Source organism: Gopherus evgoodei, unplaced genomic scaffold, assembly GCF_007399415.2.
Source record: "Gopherus evgoodei ecotype Sinaloan lineage unplaced genomic scaffold, rGopEvg1_v1.p scaffold_38_arrow_ctg1, whole genome shotgun sequence".
NCBI lineage: Eukaryota > Metazoa > Chordata > Testudines > Testudinidae > Gopherus > Gopherus evgoodei.
In genome coordinates, this window is record NW_022060059.1 from 2,383,757 (window position 1) to 2,401,596 (window position 17,840).

Sequence of the window (17,840 nt, forward strand, 5' to 3'; positions counted from 1 at the left end):
ACTGGTACCAAATCAGCGGCACCGCACCCGGGCTTGGAGCTGGGGGTTGAACCACTGGCACCATCCGACACCCTGGGGGCAGTGCCGGTCGCCTCACTGGCACTGGAGGAATCCACAGTGGCACCACCACCTGCCCTGCAGGAAGATTTCAAGGCTCACCAACTCCTTAAGCGGGTGGCTTCGAATCTCCAGCTTCAGGCTGAGGAGATATGAGGAGCCATCAGACACCTTTTTCAACATGTTGTCCTCCTCAGCACTGGGCCATGTGGCCTTACCTCTCCACCAGGGGGTGGCCAACATATCGACTTCGCTTTGGCAAACCCCGGCCTCCTTGACACCTATTTCTAAAAAGGCAGTGAGAAAGTATTTTGTGCCAGCAAAGGGGCACAAATACTTGTACTCTTACCCGGCACCCAACTCTCTTGTAGTGGAGTCCGTAAACCACCAGGAGAGGCATAGTCAACCCACACCCACTCCCAAGGATAAAGACACTAGGAAACCTTTGGCAGGAAGGTTTATTCACCAGCTAGCTTCCAGCTCAGGGTGGCAAATCATCAAGCCCTACTGAACCGGTATGATTTTAACTTGTGGGGGTCCCTGCCAAAGTTTGAACTCCTTCTAGGAAAGGGACAAGAGGGAGTTCAGCGCTTTGGCCGATGAAGGAGTGGTAGCAGCGAAAGCAGCTCTTCAAGTGGCTTCGGACATGGCAGATACAGCGGCCTGTTCAATGACCTTGGCCATCTCCATGCGCAGGGCATCATGGCTCTCACTGTTGGGCTGTCCACGGAGTCCCAGTCCCTCATGCAGGACCTGCCCTTCGATGGGAAGGCCCTGTTTGTGGACCAAACAGACATCTGTCTGCATGGGATGAAAGACTCCCGCACCACCCTGCAGACTCTGGGCCTGTATGTCCCGCCAGTGAAGGACAAACCCAGGCCACAAGCCTCGGCCCCTCCAGCTAGAGGCAAATATGAACCCCTACCTAAGAGGCTGAGGGAGCAGAGACACAGCGCCAGTCCTGCTCGGCCCCTCAAAGGGCAAGAGGCAGGGGAAGAGGTGCTTTTGACTCTTTGTGGGGGGGTCACTGGGCCCATTGCCAGGGAAGCCCCCCAGTTAAAAAGTTTGTGTTCTGCAACCGTTTATCTGCCTTCTGAGTGCAATGGTCCCATATAACATCGGACCAGTGGATCCTCAGCACCATTTCCAAGAGTTACATGTTGCAGTTCACTTCACCCCCCCTCCACCACCCCCACCGCCGGGGACCCGGAACACACCCTCCTTCTAAACCAGGAGGTGATGTGCCTCCTCACACTGGGTGCGGTGGAGAAGGTACCTTGGGAGTTCCAGGGAAAAGGGTTTTACTCCCGGTATTTCCTGATTCCAAAGGCAAAAGGCAGGCTCAGGCCCATCCTCAACCTGCGAAACCTCAACCAATTTATGGTCCATTACAAGTTCCGTATGGTTTCCCTGGCCTCTATTATTCCGTCCCTAGACCCGGGGGATTGGTTCACAGCCCTGGACCTCCAGGATGCATATTTCCACATCCATATTTTCGAGGGTCACAGGTGCTTCCTCCGCTTCTGGGTTGGGCGGGACCACTACCAGTTTACGGTCCTTCCCTTTGGCCTCTCCATGGCCCCCAGGATTTTTACCAAATGCATGGCGGTAATGGCAGCCCACCTCAGGAGGAACAGGATGCAAATTTTCCCCCACCTGGACGACTGGCTGCTCAAGGGCAAGTCCCAGTCCCCGGTGCAGGCCCAGATGGAATGTCTGCTGGCCACTTGCGAGAGTCTAGACCTAGTGGTAAATGAGGACAAGTCCATGTTAGTGCCAGTTCAGCGCATACACTTCATGGGGCGCTGTTAGACTTGGTGGTGGCCACGACCTCTACAGGTGCGAGACACTCAAAAGTCTCATAGCTTCAGTCACGGCCTTCCCTATGATGACGGCAAGGGTGTGCCTTCAAATAATAGGCCACATGGCAGCATGCACCTCTGTGGTGCAACATGCCAGGCTCAGAATGAGGCCCCTCCAACTCTGGCTGGCCTCCCAATATTCCCAGGCCAGGGACAACCTGGACAAGGTGGTCACGTTACCTCCCAACATAGTAGCCGACCTGCAATGGTGGTCCCTCCCGAGCAACATGTTACAAGGGATTCCCTTCCGAGAGACCCCTCTCTCACTCGATCTGGTGTTGGACGCCTCGGACCTGGGGTGGGGAGCACATATGGGGAGCTTCCAAACCCAGGGCAGATGGTTGACCCTGAGATCCCTGCACATAAATGTCAGGGAACCTCGTGTGCATAGCTTTCAGGCCGCACGTACAGGGAAAGATGGTCAGAGTCCTCACAGACAATACAGCCACAATGTATTACATCAACAGGCAGGGGGGCATGCGCTCCTTGGCCTTGTGCCAGGAAGCCCTAGACCTATGGCTTTTCACCTACCCAGTACTCGCAATACGTGAGCCGATCACCTCAGCAGGGTTTTCTCCCACCAGTACAAGTGGTCACTCCACTGGGAGGTCACATGGCAGCTCTTCCAAGAGTGGGTAGCTCCTCAGGTAGATCTCTTTGCTACCGCCCAGAATCCTCTCTGCCCCCAGTTCTGCTCCAGGGCCAGGGTGGGCAGCAGGGTGATCTCTGACATGTTCCTGATTCGGTGGTCAGGCCACCTGTTTTATGCCTTTTTGCCTTTTCCCCTGATAGGCAAGGCCTTCAGAAAGTAAAGGCAGACAAGTCGAGGGTTATCCTCATAGCCCCAGATCGGGCCTGGCAATAGTGGTACGGAACCCTCCTGCAGCTTCTAGTGGCCCCCCGCTTCGGCTGCCGCTTCGGCTGTATCTCCTCTCCCAGGAGGGGGGAATGCCTCCTTCATCCCAGTCTGGCTGTGCTTCATCTGACAGCGTAGCTGCTCCATGGTTAGAGGAGGAGGAAGGGAAGTGTTCAGAGATTGTCAGGCAAGTTCTGCTGGAAAGCAGAAAGCCGGCCACACGATGGACCTACCTGGCCAAATGGTCTAGGTTCTCTAGGTGGGCGAGAGAAAGGGGTACTTCCCCATCATCCGCATCGCTCCAACTTATTCTAGATTACCTCCTGTCCCTTAGAACCCTGGGGCTAGCTTCCGTCTCGGTCAGGGTACACTTAGCCGCCATTTCGGCTTTCCACCCTCCGGTGCATGGTCACTCGGGTTTTTTCCCATCACATGACATCCCGGTTTTTGAAAGGACTGGATCAGACATTCCTTTACGCCAGGCCTCCGGTCTCTCTATGGGACCTGAACCTAGTGCTCTCCCGCCTCATGGTTCCCCCTTTTGAATTCTTGGCCATGTGCTCCTGGTCCCACTTATCATGGAAGGTAGTGTACTTGGTGGTGATCACCTCAGCCCTGGTGGCGATCACCTTATCCTGGTCTTCCACAGGGATAAGGTCCAGCTTCGCCCACACATGGCTTTTTTTGCTGAAAGTGGTCTTGGCTTTTCATACTGATCAGGACATTTTCCTTCTGATACTCTATCCCAAGCCCCATTCCTCTAATGAGGAACGACGCCTGCACATGCTAGATGTGTGTAGGGCACTGGCCTTTTACCTAGACCAAACCAGGCCATTCCAAAAATCCCTGCAACTTTTCGTTGCATCTGCCAAACGCATGAGGGGGCAACCGGTTTCTACCCAGTGAATTTCCCGCTGGATCACCTCGTGCATACGCACGTTACGACCTGGCAGGGATTCCCCCGCCGCCTATCATTAAGGCACATTCTACGAGAGCTCAGGCCTCGGTGGCTGCCTATGTAGTTCACATCCCCATTCAGGACATTTGTAGAGCCACCACGTGGTCCTCTGTCCACACCTTTTCTTTGCACTACAGGATGGTCTCCCAAACACGAGATGATGCCGGGTTTGGTAGGGCGGTACGCCGTCCCGGAAACCCTTAAACTCTTACCCACCTCCATCAGATATAGCTTGGAGTCACCTACTGTGGAATACACATGATCAATCACTCAAAGAAGAAAGGACAGTTACCTGTTCCGTAACTGGCATTCTTCGAGATGTGTTGGTCAGGTGTATTCCACATCCTGCCCTCCTTCCCCTCTGTCGGAGTTGTCTGGCAAGAAGGAACTGAGGGTGGAGGGAGTGCGCAGCTCCCCTTATAGAGCAATATAGAAGCGCCACTCTAGGGGTCACAGCAGTGCTTCCCCCACTACTGGTACTGCTAAGGGAAAAACTTCTGGCACCGGTGCATGTGGTGAGCATGCACACCTACTGTGGAATACACCTGAGCAACACATCTTGAGGAACGCCAGTTACGGAACAGGTAACTGTCCTTTTTGTGTAGATTGTTTTTAAATGATAAGCAGTACCTGGCTGGAGACTATTGCTACCAGTTGTAGGCATTATCATTAATTTTCACATTTTAAATGATGCCAATCCACCCAGAGGCTGCATAATAAATGTCTGTATAAATATAATTGCTTCTGTTTAGAGATGAGTCTGAAACAAAATCCTAGTTCTCAGTACCCCCTTAACTTGGTGAAAGCTCAGCTCTTGCACTGATCTTTGTGTCTGAAGCCCATCTTTATTTCTCTTAGTCCCCACACAGCAAGTGTGTGCAAGCTCTTCTTGTAGTGTATCTGTTTGCCTATATACAGTAAGTGTAAAAGTTCTAACAGACTGCTTCTTTCCCCTCTCACTGCCTCTTTCAAATTCTCTGCGTACATTGAGGATTGTCCTTGTACTGGAGAAAACTTTTCTCCAACGAATCCCATCCCTGTTTCTTTCGTGTGGGGAGGTTCTTCAGGATAACAAATCCCCTTTGCCTTCTCATTTCTTGTAGCGAGGCAGTCTGGGAGAATATGGCTCGCATGTGTGTGAAGACGCAGAGGCTGGATGTTGCCAAAGTTTGCCTCGGAAACATGGGTCATGCCAGAGGAGCTAAGGCATTAAGGGAGGCGGAACAAGAACCAGAGATGGAAGCCAGAGTGGCCATGTTGGCGATTCAGCTGGGCATGCTGGTAGGGCTTACTGTGGCAACTTGCCCTTTTCTAGTAATAAGGAAAGTCCAGACTCAGTCAGCACTCTGAGTGAGATATGCATGTGTCCTTGCATGTGAAGACGATGTAACTAATAACAAGTATTTTTGCAAAGCCTGGGCAGGGTGCAAAAATCTTGGAGAAAAGTAAATGCAATACTAATTTTCTAAAAAGTAAAGAGGGGCGATTCTGACAGTTATTTTCTTGGAAGTCAATCTTCTACCGCTATTGAAATACTCAAACAAATAATAATGGGGGTGGAGTGCACCTTCTAAACATATAGGGCCCAGTTCTGCCACTTACTCAACTCGAGTAGGACCTTGTTCTACAGTCAGCATTATGGCACTACTCAGTATGAGTGAGAGTGGCTGAATTAGACCTCTAGAGATTACAGAATAATGAGACATAAACAGCATAGGTTTATAATAAATGAATCTTCCCACGCAAACATGATTGTTTGTTTTTAAAAACCATATATAGCATTAAAAATACCAGATGAAGAAAACATTATTTAGGTAATGTATATTTGGACTGTTGTGGAACATTTGATATGCTGTCTCACAAACTTTAGGGCTTGATTCTGCTGTCCTTAATCACTCTGGACTTGTCTAGGCTAAAATAAATGGTGTCTTCTTAAAATGGGTTAGCTAAAACATTTTAACTCACATTTTCAAACTGGAGTGTAGAAAAGGTAAGTTGAATTTTAATATGTGTTAGGTGGTAGAGGAGAAACCTAGCAAGTAGCCAACAGTTCACCCTCCACCAGCTAAGGCATGTTAAAATACAACTTGCCCTTTGGACACCTTTTATGAGAGTTCAGACAAGCCCTTTGAATAGTATCTTTACTCCACCAGTAAAATTGGGACCTAAACTGGCTTTGAGAGTCACGTTGTCATGTGGACTGAAAACTAGTTGGAGAACTGTAAAGTAAGGGTAATGATAAGCAGCCAGGTACTGGTACCAGGTTAGCTCTTATTTAATGTCTCCATTAACAATCTGTATAAGAAGGACTAACAAAATTCACAGATGATACTAAATTGAGAAGCATTGCAAATACCTGGGAGGGCAGAAATAATAAAGGGTCCAAGAGGTTAAAAACATGGGTAGAAAATGAAAAGAAGATATATCTTGGAAAAATACAAGTTAATACATTAGGAAAATCATACTCAGTGGGGAGTAGAAAGCTGGAAAACAGCACAGCTAACAGAACCCAAGGTTCATAGGAGACCACGAACTAGATAAGAAATTGCAATTTTGGGTGCGGTTTTCAGAGGCACCACATCTTGGAGCTTTGATTTCATGGTCTGTCTACACATCATGGTGCAACTGCAGCTGGAATATTGCTTTCAAATTTAAGCATCTCATTGCCAGAAAAATATGAATGAATAGGAGGAAGTTCAAAGAAAAGAAACTCAGATTGTTAGGATCTTGAAATGGATTCATATACAAGAGGAAAGAGTTGAAAGAGTTGAATATATAGAATTTGGCTAAGATCAGAATGTGCTAACAACCTACATATATTTGAAGGGTATGAATGGTGGAGGAATTGTTCTGGGTGGTATAAAGGCATAACTAGGAAAATTCAGGCTGGATATTTGTAAAAAGCTTCATGACAGTGAGATTTATTAGGCTCAATGGAAGTGGGGAAAGGCCCTTTGCTCGGACATTTAAAATTAGTCTGAGGGAAAAAACACTAGCAAACGTTCTGTAGAAAACAATCCTACATTAGCAAGGAGAGGGTCTAGAGTAGGACCTAACAGGCGTCTTCCATATCTAGGGTTTATTCTTCTCTGAAAAGAAATGGGAATCAGGAGGAAACAGAAATTTCTCCTTCTGTCCTGCCACAGTATATCTCCATTACTGTACACAGAGCTCAGCTGGAAAGCAGTTGGGTGGGGCAGGAAAAGTCCTTGACACAGGAGTCCATCTCAAAGATTAAAAATAGCAATTTAAAATTTGTTTATTGCTTGTGTCACTATGGGCCAAATCTTCAGGCTCTAACTCTAAATGAAGTCAGTGGAAGTTTGACATAAGTAGAGGCATCAGGTTTTGGTCTGCATTAATAATCTAAGAACATAATCTGTGTCTCAGGGACCTAATGTGGAGTGAGAGGGATCTCTAAGTGCTGAATCCTTGTTGGTGAGAAAACAGCTACAAAGTTAGCAAAGCTCTCCCAAACTCCTTAACTGGGGTAATGGTTCTCTCCTACCACAGCCCAGAATGGTTATGCCAGCAAGTTACTCCAATATGAGCCATTTGATAACCTCCATTATCAAATGGATTAGTGTTGTGTCACCAGAGTTTTATGACTCTCCCACCCCTGGTTAATATCACCCAGTAAATGCTGTGATCTGAGTGCTTTCTTTATTTTCACATAAACATCCAGTTTCTCAGTCACAATGCTGATATTCCAGGCTACGTATATTTAGTAGGTCCAAATCCCTCTGTCTTAATCCTTTTTACTATGGAATGCAATCCGTGGACTGGAGTAATTAACTGCTCAGAAGTGCACTATCTATCATACAATCATAGAATATTAGGGTTGGAAGGGACCTCAGGAGGTCATCTAGGCCAACCCCCTGCTCAAAGCAGGACCAACCCCAACTAAATCATCTCAGCCAGGACTTTGTCAAGCCGAGCCTTAAAAACCTCTAAGGATGGAGATTCCACCACCTCCCTAGGTAACCCATTCCAGTGCTTCACCACCCTCCTAGTGAAACAGTGTTTCCTAATATCCAACCTAAACCTCCGCCACTGCAACTTGAGACTATTGCTCCTTGTTCTGTCATCTGCTACCACTGAGAACAGCCGAGCTCTAGCCTCTTTGGAACCCTCCTTCAGTTAGTTGAAGGTTGCTATCAAATCCCCCCCTCACTTTTCTGCAGACTAAATAAGCCCAGTTACCTCAGCCTCTCCTTGTAATTCATGTGCCCCAGCCCCCTAATCATTTTGTTGCCCTCTGTTGGACTCTCTCCAATTTTCCACATCCTTTTTGTAGTGGGGGGCCCAAAACTGGACGAAATGCTCCAGATGTGGCCTCTCCAGTGCCGAATAGAGGGGAATAATCACTTCCCTCAATCTGCTGGCAATGCTTCTACTAATGCAGCCCAATATGCCGTTAGCCTTCTTGGCAGCAAGAGCACACTGTTGACTCATATCCGTCCACTGTAATCCCCAGGTCCTTTTCTGTGGAACTGCTGCTTAGCCAGTCAGTCTCCAGTCTGTAGAAGTGCATGGGATTCTTCCATCCTAAGTGCAGGACTCTGCACTTGTCCTTGTTTAACTTCATCAGATTTCTTTTGGCCCAATCCTCCAATTTGTCTAGGTCACTCTGGACCCTATCCACCTTTCCCCCACAGCGTAGTATCATCCGTGAACTTCATGAGGGTGATATCCATCCATCATTCAGATCATTAATGAAGATGTTGAACAAAACGGGTCCCAGGACCAACTCCCCTGGGGCTGCTAACTTGACATTGAGCTGTTGATGACTACTCGTTGAGCCCGATGATCTAGCCAGCTTTCTATCCACCTTATAGTCCATTTAGTTGGGGATTAGTCCTGCTTTGAGCAGGGGGTTGGACTGGATGACCTCCTGAGGGCCCTTCTAACCCTGATATTCTATGATTCTTCCAATCCATACTTTTTAAACTTGCTGGCAAGAATACTGTGGGAGACCGTATCAAAAACTTTGCTAAAGTCAAGACATATCACATCCCCTGCTTTCCCATATCCACAGAGCCAGTTATCTCATCATAGAAGGCAATCAGAAAGCTATCACTCATTACTGTTTAGCTATAATCCCTGTAAAGTACTCATCAAATCCAGATAACTTTTCACTGTTTGTTCGCTCTCCTTTTAGGAAGATGCAGAGCGGCTGTACAAGAATTGCGAGCGTTACGACCTCCTGAACATGTTCTACCAGGCTTCTGACCAGTGGCAGAAAGCTATGGAAGTAGCTGAGATTCATGATCGGGTTCACCTGCGCACCACATACTACAACTACGCCAAACACCTGGAGGCCACTGCAGAGTGCAATCTTGCACTCAACTAGTAAGCAGCTTCCTGTAGAAAAGGCCAAGCACCTAGAGCTTAGTTCTGAACACAAGAAATCCCGAGTTTTAGCACGCTGCTTTGGACAGCAGAGGCAAAATTGGTAGGGCTGTCTGGAGGGTGCCTGCTACTGATAGATAACCTCTATGTGTCTCAGTTTCCCCCACTGCCAGGTTTATTTCAATAATAGTTTGAGATCCTCAGATGAAAGGTGGCAGAAAAGGGGAAAAACTGGTTAACTGACTTATCTGCAGTGAAGTCAAGACTAGAACTTGGATTTCTTGTCTCCAAAGCCTATGCTTTTAACCACTAGACCAGCCTTCCCTTTTGCACCTTGTTGTATGCATAAGCCCTTGTGTTGGAGAGTCCTTGACCTACCTGGCACCCCAGGGATACATTTGCTCATGTATTATGAACCTGATGCTTATGTGGCACCTAGAATTCTTTTCAGTGGCTGCTGAGATCCTGGTTGGTGGGGAAGTTATTGTTTTTAGACTGTATTATACTGGTTTAAATTTTATTTTATGCATGGTTCCCTTATTGTGTAAGGTCACAACATGCTCTAGCTCAGGAGTAAAGAAGAGTTTTGTGTGTGAGGTGATGTGAGCAGAAGATGTGATTCAATTAATGGGGAAGAAGGAGGGGAGAAAGTTGCAGATAGATGGGTTAGTATAGTTAAAGGAACAACTTTCCAACTGTGGGTTAGAGAGTGGAGATTGCAGTGGAGATGAGCAGGCAATATGAAGACTTGTGTATGAGGTGAGGAGACAAGATCTGTACTGAATATCCTTTACCATCTCTTACCCAGCCTCCAAATCATTCCTGGTACAGCTGTGCTAGGTATTTTGGGGGCTTCAATGTGCATGTTGGCTCTTTGGCCCAAATAAGATTTTTTATTTTTCTGCACCCATTTTTATCTCAGTGATCTCCACACCTTGGTCTTATCTCAGCTGCACCTTGGCGTATTGGCACTTGGGGGCCAGCACTGTTCCTGCAGTTGATGAAAAGCACTCTCTAAGGACAGAGTATTATTAGTATTGTTGTTAATTCTAGAGACTAAAGAACTAAAACAAAATGGATTAACATAGCAGTTGAGCGGTTTGCCACAAAGCACAGATATCCACCCTCTAATGTGCCTTTTTTCTACACAGCTATGAGAAATCGGACACACATAGGTTTGAGGTGCCCAGGATGCTCTCTGAAGATTTACAAGCCTTGGAGATCTATGTCAACAAGATGAAAGATAAGTTAGTGCCATGTTACATCCTTCCTTACCTGAAGTGTGTGAAGCAGTGGTATCCTGAGGGAGGAGTTTCGGGTTTGAGAGTATTCGTTTTAACACTTTCCTGCCAGGCGTTCAGATTTTCCAGGTTAATTCAATAGCGAGGAAACATGCTAGTAGGGAACACTTTTGCTAATGCATTCTACCATGCAGTGCTGGAAATTTGTTCCTTTGTCTGCTTTGGTCATGAATCTTGTTCATTAGAAGGGGCCCCACTGTATTGTGTTGGCGAGCTAGTGCTACTAGAGTTGTGACTGAGAGAGCTGAGTAACGCAGGCCAGAGACTTTCTTCCAGTTTCCCCTGTACTGAGCTCAATGACTTGTGTTTGACTAAAGCACATCTTCTTGTATGGTAGCCAGTCTTGATGAGAAGACTTCAAGAGAGAGAAAATCCACCACTTCCCCTGGTAGTGTGTTCCAATGATTAATTACCATCATCATCACTTATTTTGTTTCTTTCTAGGAGCTTGTGGAAATGGTGGGCACAGTATCTGGAGAGCCAGTCAGATATGGAATCTGCACTAAGATACTATGAGTTAGCTCAGGATTATTTCTCCCTGGTCCGTGTTTACTGCTTTCAGGGCAACATCCAGAAGGTAAGGCAGCCTGCTTTCCACTGCTCCCAGAAGAGTCCACGTTCTTGTGTTTAATCTGGGCATGATGTGAAGGGTCTGGCTCTCTTTTCAGGCTGCTGAAATAGCGAATGAAACAGGAAACTGGGCAGCATCCTATCACCTGGCCCGCCAGTATGAGAGCCAGGATGAAATCAAGCAGGCTGTGCACTTCTACACTAGGGCCCAGGCATTTAACAATGCCATCCGCTTATGTAAGGTATGACAGCATGTACACCTGAGTGCAAAGAGTTCACTACCAATGGCATCTCTCAGGCCATGTACATCAGGAAATGTAGCCAACTTGTGAGATTACTGTGGGCCTTCTCCTTATGTAAAGTATGACATACAGCTTGCTTATATCACTGTGTAGTTGATGATATTGGTTTCTACCCACATCTTCTAGGAGAGAAGGGGTCTGTAATGTGACACTCACAATACTGACATCCCTTTAAAGCCCAAGTATCCCTTTCCCCCCCCCAAAAAACCTCTCCTGAAATAAACAAATCAACAACAAACAAACCAAAAATCCTGCCCCAAGCAGAGTTTTGATCCCACAAAAGGGAAGACCAGAAACTCCATGAAGTTCACTAGGGACTTTGCTGTTGTTATGGATTTTATATAGAAGGTGGTCTGATACAGTGGTGATGGGTGGCAATATAAAACTGTAGGGTAGGTAATTAATGACACTGGAAGTAATCATAGATGGAGTATTTGTTTGAAGATGGATCTTTACTTTTGAGCAGGAGAACAATCTGGATGACCAGCTGATGAATCTGGCTCTGCTGAGTTCCCCAGAAGACATGATAGAGGCAGCCTGCTATTATGAAGAGAAGGGAGAACAAATGGACAGAGCAGTCATGTTGTACCACAAGGTAACTCTGACTCAGCAAAGTATAAAGCTTTCAATGGATACCAAGACACTACAGTGGACAGCTCCCAAATCAGCTGAATATCTGATTATCTGTATCCATTCTGGTCAATCCAATGCTGATGTGCAGCACCCCTTGTTAATCCATTCCTGGGGCCCCCCTACAGCTCTGCCAGTGCCTCTCAAACTGACCTGCAGCAGTACTTGCTATTCTAATAATAGAATCATAAAACTGTAGGATGGAAAGGGATCTTAAGAGCTCCTCTAGTCCAGTCCCCTGCAATCAAGGCAGGACTACCTAATAATTTACTAGACCATCCCTGACAGGTGTTTGTCTAACCTCTCCTTAAAAAATCTCCAGTGGTGGAAATTCACAACCTCCCTAGACAATTTATTCTAGTGCTTAATTACTCCATAGGAAGTTTTTCCTAATGTCCACCCTAAACCTCCCTTGTTGCAATTTAAGCCCATTAATTCTTGTCCTATCGTCAGAGGTTAACAGGAACAATTTTTCACTCTCGTCCTTGTAACAACCTTTTACGTACTTGAAAGCTGTTATCACGTCCCCCCTCAGTCTTCTTTTCTGCATCCTAAACAAACCCAGTTTCTTCAGTCTTCCCTCATAGGTTATGTTTTCCTGACCTTTAATCATTTTTGTTGCTGTTTATTTTTTCCAATTTGTCCACCTTTCCTGAAATGTGGCACCCAGAACTGGACACAATACTCCAGTTGAGGCCCTATCAGAGTGGAGTAGAGCAGAAGAATGACTTCCAGTGTCTTGCTTACAACACTCCTGCTAATACATGCCAAAATTATGTTTGCTTTTGGGGGGGAGATGGAGGGGCAACGATGTTACATTGTTGACTCGCATTTAGCCTGTGATCCTCTATGACCCCCAGACCCATTTCTACAGTACTCCTTCATAGGTAGTCATTTTGTATTGTGCAACTGATTGTTCCTTCCTATGTGGAGTACTTTGCATTTGTCCTTATTAAATTTCATCATATTTAATCTTTAATCAGTATCAAACTGAGTGATGGCTTTGGTAATATCAATATGTGTTCCCAGGGGACTTGACTGAGTCCACCTATTTCACTTCACTTGTGACATACATCACATTTCAGATGATGTCTGGGAGATGAACTCACTCTTGTACTTTGTAGCCTCCAGCCGCATTTGTCCAATGCCAATAAATCAGCCCGCATTCACTACAAGACAGTATTGGTAGGGAAGGTGCTGCATCACTGCAGGAGACTCCCAGCACAGGCAATCAGTGCTTTTTATATATCAACTAATAGGGGTTGCTACTTAGCTGTGCAAGCCTCCTTTCCTCTGTCTGCCTGCTGAAATTGAGCAGACAAGTTCTGCACCAAGTGCTGTACTAGAGGCAGAATACAGAGAATCCTCTGAGTCTCTGGACATCCAGCAGGTCCCCACTCTCTGAATTTATAGCGTGGTAGCTCTGCAGCAGAATGCCAGGCACGTAGGTCATGGCAGCTGGGAAGGGCTACTGTTCGTTTCTCTGCACCTCATGTTGGGTTCATTGGCCTTAGTAACTAATGGAGACCTTCATACAGAGCCTGCTGATCAAGAAGGAAAAGACTGGAGGCACAGCAGCTGCTGATTTTGCCAGAGCTCTGCTGCAGAAATCTGGCATCTCTTTCCTAATGGCTTGTTGCCTTGGGACCTGTATGCAATCAGTACAAGAGAGGGAAAAACTAAAACAGCTGTCTCTGGTTTTGCAGGCAGGACACTTTTCCAAAGCACTAGAGCTGGCTTTTGCCACACAGCAGTTTGGTGCCCTGCAGCTGATTGCCGAGGACCTGGATGAGAAGTCAGACCCAGCCCTGCTGGCACGTTGCTCTGACTTCTTCATTGAACACGCCCAGCATGAGAAGGCCGTGGAGTTGCTGTTAGCAGCCAAAAAGGTAAAGCCTTTGCAGTGTTCCTGGGAACTCTGCAATATGTGACTGTAGAAGAGCAGAGCTCAGGAGTGAGCTGGGTTGCATCCTGGGCCCTCCCCACATGGCAACAAATCCCTAGTTGCAGAATTTCTATCTGGATTTTGAATTTTCAGAGTTCCCTGATGCAGGGTTTTGGCTCAGCCTGATAAAGCTATGGCCTAGCCTAGTCTTTCAGAGTTGCCTCAAAGATCAGGGTCTTCAGCTGCAGGGTTTTGGTTCAGGGCCATCTCTGAAGTTGAGATTCTGCAGCACAGCTTGTCTGAGTCCTAATCATCTGGCCTTTGCAGAGTTCAGATGCACCCATTCACACAGTTGGAAAAGGCTAAAAAGTTGTAGCATGCTCAGACACTTGAATTCTAGCCGGCTAAATGTGGTTGAGGTCCTTCTGGTACAGAACATTTAGTTAGCAGCAGTTCATTGCTCTCTCACTCTTCACTAGTACCATGAAGCCCTGCAGCTTTGCTTGAATCAGAACCTGACCATCACAGAGGAGATGGCTGAGAAGATGACTGTCTCTAAGGACTCAAAGGAGCTCTCTGAAGAGTCTAGGAAAGAACTGCTGGAACAGGTTGCCGATTGCTGCATGCGGCAAGGCAATTACCACATGGCAACCAAGAAATACACTCAGGCAGGAAACAAGCTGAAGGTGAGTCTACATAAGTGGGGAAAAGCTACAGTACTAACGTCTGAACCCTTTAGCATTGGCAGGTGTGGAGCTCCAAAATACACTTCTAATATGCAGGTAAAATGATTGTATTTGAGGGACTAATTTCAGGGATACCACGAGTTGGTTTAAGACAAAATACTCATGTTAAATAATACTTGCCAGCCCACTCGGAGTTGCCTGTTCTCAGAGCTCAAACCCTGCAGGTCCCCTCTCTTCCACAGGGCTTGCTGTCAGCATGAGATCTCCCTGTTCACTCTCCAAGGTAGGGACATATGTGCTCAGAAGACTGGCATCCGCCCTTGTGATTCTGCTGTGGGAGAGTGTTTTGGTAGAAGCAGCAGAATTGTACCTTAGTTTGTAGAGAAGGTATCCAGAAGGAATTTCTACTAATCTCTGCCTGGTTGCTTCTTCCTCATGTTTCTACATTGCTAACAGTAATGATTGTTCTCCCCTCTGTTTGCAGGCAATGAGAGCACTGCTGAAGTCTGGCGACACGGAGAAAATAGTGTTTTTTGCTGGAGTCTCCAGACAGAGGGAGATTTATATCATGGCAGCCAACTACCTACAGTCACTGGATTGGCGAAGGGACCCAGAGATTATGAAGAACATCATTAACTTCTATACCAAGGGAAAGGCCCTTGACCTTTTAGCTGGCTTTTATGATGCCTGTGCTCAGGTATGTCCTTGTCCATTCTCAGAGGAGTTTGGTTTGTGACAGCTGGGAACAGGACACTTATCTTATTTTTCTCTCTGTAGGTGGAGATCGACGAATACCAGAACTATGAGAAAGCACAGGGAGCACTAACTGAGGCATTCAAGTGCCTGTCAAAGGCAAAGACGAGAAGCCCTGTAGAGCAGGAGAGCAAACTAGCACTTTTCCAAAGCAAGATGGCTTTGGTCAAGCGATTCATCCAAGCTCGAAGGTAATTTGCAGTGCTCAGAGTACACAATGTATATGAAAATCTGTATCCGAGCAAAGTTCTCTGCTTTAGCAGCAACACAGTCCCATGCAGGAAACTTACTTCTGAAAGCACTCATGAGACTTTTGGCCTCAGGGAACCATATGGGTGTAGGGGATGACAGGTTGACTTTTGAGTAAAAGGTGAAGGTATCCTTGAGGAGAGTGCCCCATCTGATGATTTATGAAGCCTCTGCCTACCCCCCTAGTTGGAACTATGATACTATGAGCATGTCCATCTTACAGAAGGGAGGCTATGGGGCATACACAGGTCTCAAACTGTGGTTCAGCTGAGAGCCAGATGCAATAAGAGAGAATCTGTCTCCTCCCCCCATGCGATATTTACAGTTTCAACCTATTCTTTCACTAGAGTTTACTCTGAGGACCCCAAAGAGGCAATCATGCAGTGTGAGCTTCTCCTAGATGAGCCAGACCTTGACAGTACCATCCGCCTAGGTGATGTTTTGGGCTTTCTGGTTGAACATTACTTACAGGTGGAAGAATTCCAGATGGTAAGTTATTATTTGGGCATCATTCATGTTCCTGGAACTGTATAGAGGAAGACAAAGAAAGCCCTAAGAAGCGTACAATCTAAATGTTTGCATCCCTAGGGAATGCAGCTCACCGTTGTACACTCTCAACCTTTGCAAGTGTAGAGGTGCCAAAGTAGACAGTTACCCTTGGAGTATTTATGTTGACCTTTGCCCTGTAAGATAGCTGAAATATCACTGCTAAGCACTGTGTGGTGCTTGCAGCTTTGATCCCAGTGTAGGGTATGCTGAAGGAGCAGCAAGACTGAATCCATTTTTAATCTGTGGTGGAAGAAAGAAATTTACTTTACAGACTTGGAGAGTAACATATACAGAGGTGGCTCCTGGGATACTTGTAACCATTCCCATTAATAGAGAGGGAGGAGCAGTAGGTCATTTCTGGTCATTTCTCTGCAATTCCACTGCACCTCTGACAGCCACCTGGCTGGCCCAGAAAAAATGGGAAATCATTAACTTGTAGCCATCTGGGAGGTGATGAGTCATTTGTTCAGAGCAGAAAGTGCCAAACAGCAGAGTGTAGAATGGCACAGGATTACAAGCCTTGGGCTAAAAGTAACCTGCTGTTCTGGACCAGCCAGGTGCTGAGCATCATGCCCTCCCTTCATTACAGGTATCAGAGGGGTAGCCGTGTTAGTCTGGATCTGTAAAAGCAGCAGAGAGTCCTGTGGCACCTTATAGACTAACAGATGTATTGGAGTATGAGCTTTCATGGGTGAATACCCACTTCGTTGGATGCTGTTTATTACAAGCTGTCTTGACTAGAGCCACTCAGAAATTTTCTGATGAATCTTAGCCAGAAGCTGAAAATGGGTGATGGGATGGATCACTTGATTACCTGTTCTGTTCATTCCCTCTTGGGCACCTGGCACTAGCCAGTCAGTAGAAAGGATACTGGGCTTGACTACCTTTGGCCTGACCCAGTATGGCCGTTCTTATGTACTTAGCTGAAAAATGACGAGTCAGTGGGCAAAACATTTTGCCAAGTCTAGTGCAGATTTGATCAAACTTTTCCTGAACCAGTAACAGGTTTGTGTGTGTAATGGAATGTGTAATGTTACACATCCATCCATTGGAAACCTGCTAGTGTTCTGGAATTGACAGCTCTGCAACAGCGAGTCTGGCAGCCCTGACTGGAGCTGGAACCTGGGGCAGCTCTATGATGCAGACTGTTCCAGGGCCAGAGATCCTAGGACTTCCAGGCTCCTGGAGCCAGCTGGCTCCCAGCTCAGGAGTAGGGCAGCCTGAAAGTCTTTGGCTCTGGACTAATCTGAATGGCAGGGCTGCCCTGGACCCTAGCAACCCCAAGAACCTTGCCTCCAGCCAGAGCTCTGGGGCTGGCAGGCTCAACCATGAAGCAATGAAATTGATATTCTTGTCAATTTTACATATTTTGTTTCAGGAATGCTCTATTTCACTATTTTTTTTTTTAAAGTGGGTCTGACAAATTTGGGTACCCTCACAAGAACTGAAACCGAAGTGTGACATCTGTAGCCTTGACAGTGCTTCTGGTATCAAGGCATTGGACAGAGGGGCTGGGATTGGAAAATCCGTGTCCTCCCTTTCTTTGGTTTTTCAATGCTAATCCCAGCTTTTATTCAAAACACTCATCATTCTAGTGATTGGTTTCCATGTTGTTGCTCTCCTGCAAAAACAAGCAAAAGTTTCAGGGTTTACTAAAAGTTTAGGGGTTAGCGAAGTCCCTGGTTCCTTGATTTTTTTTTTTTTAAATCTTGGAAAGAGCTGGTGAGTATCCATCACTCATCTAACCTGGAAGGCTGTAGTCCTTCTAGAGGGTCATCTCACAGGCCTCTTAGGAATTCCCAACAACACTGAATAGTTTAGTGTGATGCC

The 17,840-nt window shown here is 46.5% G+C and overlaps 2 protein-coding genes across 5 annotated transcripts in view; one reads left to right on the forward strand and one right to left on the reverse strand.

The window, feature by feature from the left end:
• The window catches only part of IFT140 (intraflagellar transport 140), a 244,046-nt gene that overhangs the window by 223,994 nt on the left and 2,212 nt on the right, over window positions 1-17,840 (forward strand). For all 4 annotated transcript variants that reach the window (XM_030545678.1, XM_030545680.1, XM_030545679.1 and 1 more), the window contains 11 exons: window positions 4,837-5,014; window positions 8,895-9,085; window positions 10,237-10,332; window positions 10,831-10,963; window positions 11,055-11,198; window positions 11,725-11,853; window positions 13,595-13,777; window positions 14,253-14,459; window positions 14,944-15,156; window positions 15,237-15,403; window positions 15,809-15,950. In XM_030545678.1, the coding sequence (XP_030401538.1) occupies window positions 4,837-5,014; window positions 8,895-9,085; window positions 10,237-10,332; window positions 10,831-10,963; window positions 11,055-11,198; window positions 11,725-11,853; window positions 13,595-13,777; window positions 14,253-14,459; window positions 14,944-15,156; window positions 15,237-15,403; window positions 15,809-15,950 (1,783 nt within the window). The remainder of the gene's footprint in view (window positions 1-4,836; window positions 5,015-8,894; window positions 9,086-10,236; window positions 10,333-10,830; window positions 10,964-11,054; window positions 11,199-11,724; window positions 11,854-13,594; window positions 13,778-14,252; window positions 14,460-14,943; window positions 15,157-15,236; window positions 15,404-15,808; window positions 15,951-17,840) is intronic.
• Window positions 16,879-17,840, reverse strand: part of TELO2 (telomere maintenance 2) — a 43,644-nt gene continuing 42,682 nt past the window's right edge. Inside the window, exon 21 of the mRNA XM_030545686.1 lies at window positions 16,879-17,631. Coding sequence (XP_030401546.1) covers window positions 17,597-17,631 — 35 coding nt within the window. The 3' untranslated portion in view covers window positions 16,879-17,596. The remainder of the gene's footprint in view (window positions 17,632-17,840) is intronic.